The 2,669-nt window shown below is 40.5% G+C and overlaps 1 protein-coding gene across 1 annotated transcript; it reads left to right on the top strand.

Annotated features, from left to right (window-relative positions):
* Positions 1-376: 376 nt before the first annotated feature.
* LOC137366828 (probable G-protein coupled receptor 139) lies at positions 377-1,810 on the top strand. The gene is made up of 2 exons (XM_068028437.1): positions 377-446; positions 891-1,810. Exons 1-2 carry the CDS (start codon positions 377-379, stop codon positions 1,808-1,810), a joined length of 990 nt encoding a protein of 329 aa, XP_067884538.1.
* The last annotated feature ends 859 nt before the right edge of the window (positions 1,811-2,669 follow it).

The following is a 2,669-nucleotide window of genomic DNA, read 5'->3' as shown; positions in this document are numbered from 1 at the left end:
CACTCGGAGTGAGCCAAGGACAGTGTCAGGATGACGACTATGAGAGATCTGCCTTCAGCACTCCTGTATGATTAGAGGTAGCACCAGTACTGGTAAATTCCATTTTCCATTTGTAAAGAATTATTTTATTGTATGTGTTTTTTAAACTGTCAAATAACATTTTCAACTGTTTCTCTTATTCTGAAATATCGGACAAAAACACAATTTAATTAGGTCGATTTGTTAAATGACTGTAGCTCATGCTACTAATGATGTAACCTGACTGACTCCCTGGAGTACTGATGTGTGCATAAATATAGAGTTCCCTTCCTGTGCCTCAGCAGTGCACTAGTCAAACACTTTCAGCTTGGACAGAATTCATCCATTCTCACAAAAAATGGGGCGACTAACTATTCTGCTCGTAAAAGAGATTTACTACCCATTTCTTGCAGTTTTTGGTGTCCCCGGTGAGTTATTGTAACCTGCTTGTTATTAATCAGTATTAAAGGCTCTCCCTCTTCTTTCTGCTTGCTTGATGGAGTAACGTGTTCCCTGCATGGCAGTGTCATGCAGTCGATAGTTACTAGAACCAACTTCTGAACTGTTTGTCCACATTTTCCATGTTCCCATAACTCAATAACCTCACTGATGTTACATTGCTGTTTAAAGCTGAATCACAAGGATCTTTATGGCTTTGCAGACCATCTTGTCATCCTCTGCAGATCTGTAGCAGCTTACTGAAATGTGTGGGTATGGTTATTAGCCACATTATGGCTCCAGTACTAATCCGGTCTCACTTTGCTCCATGTTGAAAATCACATGAAATAGAGTAAAATGTTCTCAACCAGTATCTCCATATATAGTTAAATTAAATAGTGGTACTAACGTTCTCTCCTCTCTCTTTCTTGCAGCGAACTTAATGACGATTATTATTCTCTCCCGAGGAAACTGCGGCCTTTCTAAATGTATCTCTGTCTACATGGTGGCCATGGCAACATCTGATCTACTGGTCTTGATCATCAATGTTATCATGTATTATATTTTCAGTTATCACTTTCCACTTTCATTCCTGTCTCACACTCCCATGTGTAAGTTCATTATATACATGACTGTTGTCACATTTGAATTGTCAGTTTGGTTCACCGTCTGCTTCACATTTGACCGTTTCATAATTATCTGCTACCAGAAGTTTAAAGCAAAGTACTGCACTGAGAAAACTGCGGCTGTGGTTATAACAACTGTCTCTGTCCCGGTCTTTATAAAGAACATCCCTGTTTTGTTTGCATATGAGCCTGAACTGATAATTAACAAATTACAATGGGGTTGCCAGTCAAATGCCGTTTATTTTTCCTCACCTCTCGGTGTAGTATGTTCCTGGTTTCACAGCATCTGGTGTATTTGGTTCACATTTATTTTAATTGTCTTGTTTAATTCATTGACAGTCAGACATGTTTTAGTGGCCAGTAGAGGACGCAGGGGACTCCGGGGTCACAGCAGTGAGAATCAGAGTGATCCAGAGATGGAGAACCGAAGGAAATCCATCATTTTACTTTTCACTATATCGGGCAGTTTTATACTGTTGTGGCTGACAGCCAACATGAGCTTTGTAATTACAAGAGTGACAAATACAACTTACTATCGAGGAGACCGCACAGACCCTGCATATATCGCCACTGAAACTGGAGCTATGCTGAAACATTTGAGTTCCTGCACAAACACGTGTGTTTATGCAACAACCCAGAGAAAATTCAGAGAAGAGCTGAAGAAGTTGCTGAAAGCTCCTTGGACACTGATTGAAAGATTGGTTAAAAATGAAACAAAATCAATCTAGAGCTCACTTTGGGACATTAGAATTCCATTTCAGCTCCTATTTTAGTTTAGAGTGATATCTCTTTTGGCCATTTTAAGATGGTGTTACAAGTAGGTGAAAAAAGGGTTTAGGGGTTCCCTCTCAGCCTTTGCCTGGCTTAAACGTAACAGGGTTTAATTTTAAAAACACTGTGTTTTTAGCTCCCCCTTTGTGAATCCTTGTTCACTGCTTTCCAATTGTAAGGCAAAGAAATCAATTCAGACAGGTTTTCTTAGATTTTAAAGAAGAAAGGTGGAAGTTTATTAATCTTAAACTCTAATCCGGTTACCGATTACAAATATGCAACACGACCACGCTAGCATGCATATGTGATAAACACACACACAGATAGTGACAGAAAAGTAGAAAAGAATAAAGGGGAAAAGTTTGAAGCAATAGTTGGGTTTCTATTTTACTGTCCTTTGAGTTTGCTGTGAAGTCTTTGGTTGCCGGTCAAACTTGCAATTCGTTGGGGCTCACTGCACGCTTCAACCTGTTTCGAAGTCGGAGTCTTTTCTCTCCTGAGGGTTACGTGTCTTCAGTGGGTCCAGTAGCTTGGGAGAAAGTGAGAGAGAGAGAGCGAGAGAGAGAGAGAGGCTTCCTTGTTCCAGATTCCAGTTCAAACAGCCTTCTGCCTTTCTTTGTAGCACAATTCAAAAAACCCAGGTTGCCCAGCAGGTTTGTCATGTGACTAGTTGGTTTGACCACTTCAGTTTATGGATTCTGCCATCTTAGCAGTCATCCTGGAATGTGAGCTTCCTCACCTTCAATGTCTGGTGATCACAGCCCATTTTGGGTTATGTGGACCAGGGAATAGTCCTTTGTCTCTCCAAGCACTGTT

The sequence above is a fragment of the Heterodontus francisci genome, chromosome 3 (assembly GCF_036365525.1).
Source record: "Heterodontus francisci isolate sHetFra1 chromosome 3, sHetFra1.hap1, whole genome shotgun sequence".
In the NCBI taxonomy this organism is placed as follows: domain Eukaryota; kingdom Metazoa; phylum Chordata; class Chondrichthyes; order Heterodontiformes; family Heterodontidae; genus Heterodontus; species Heterodontus francisci.
Note: the sequence above shows the minus strand (reverse complement) of the source record. Positions and strands in the feature narration are given on the sequence as shown.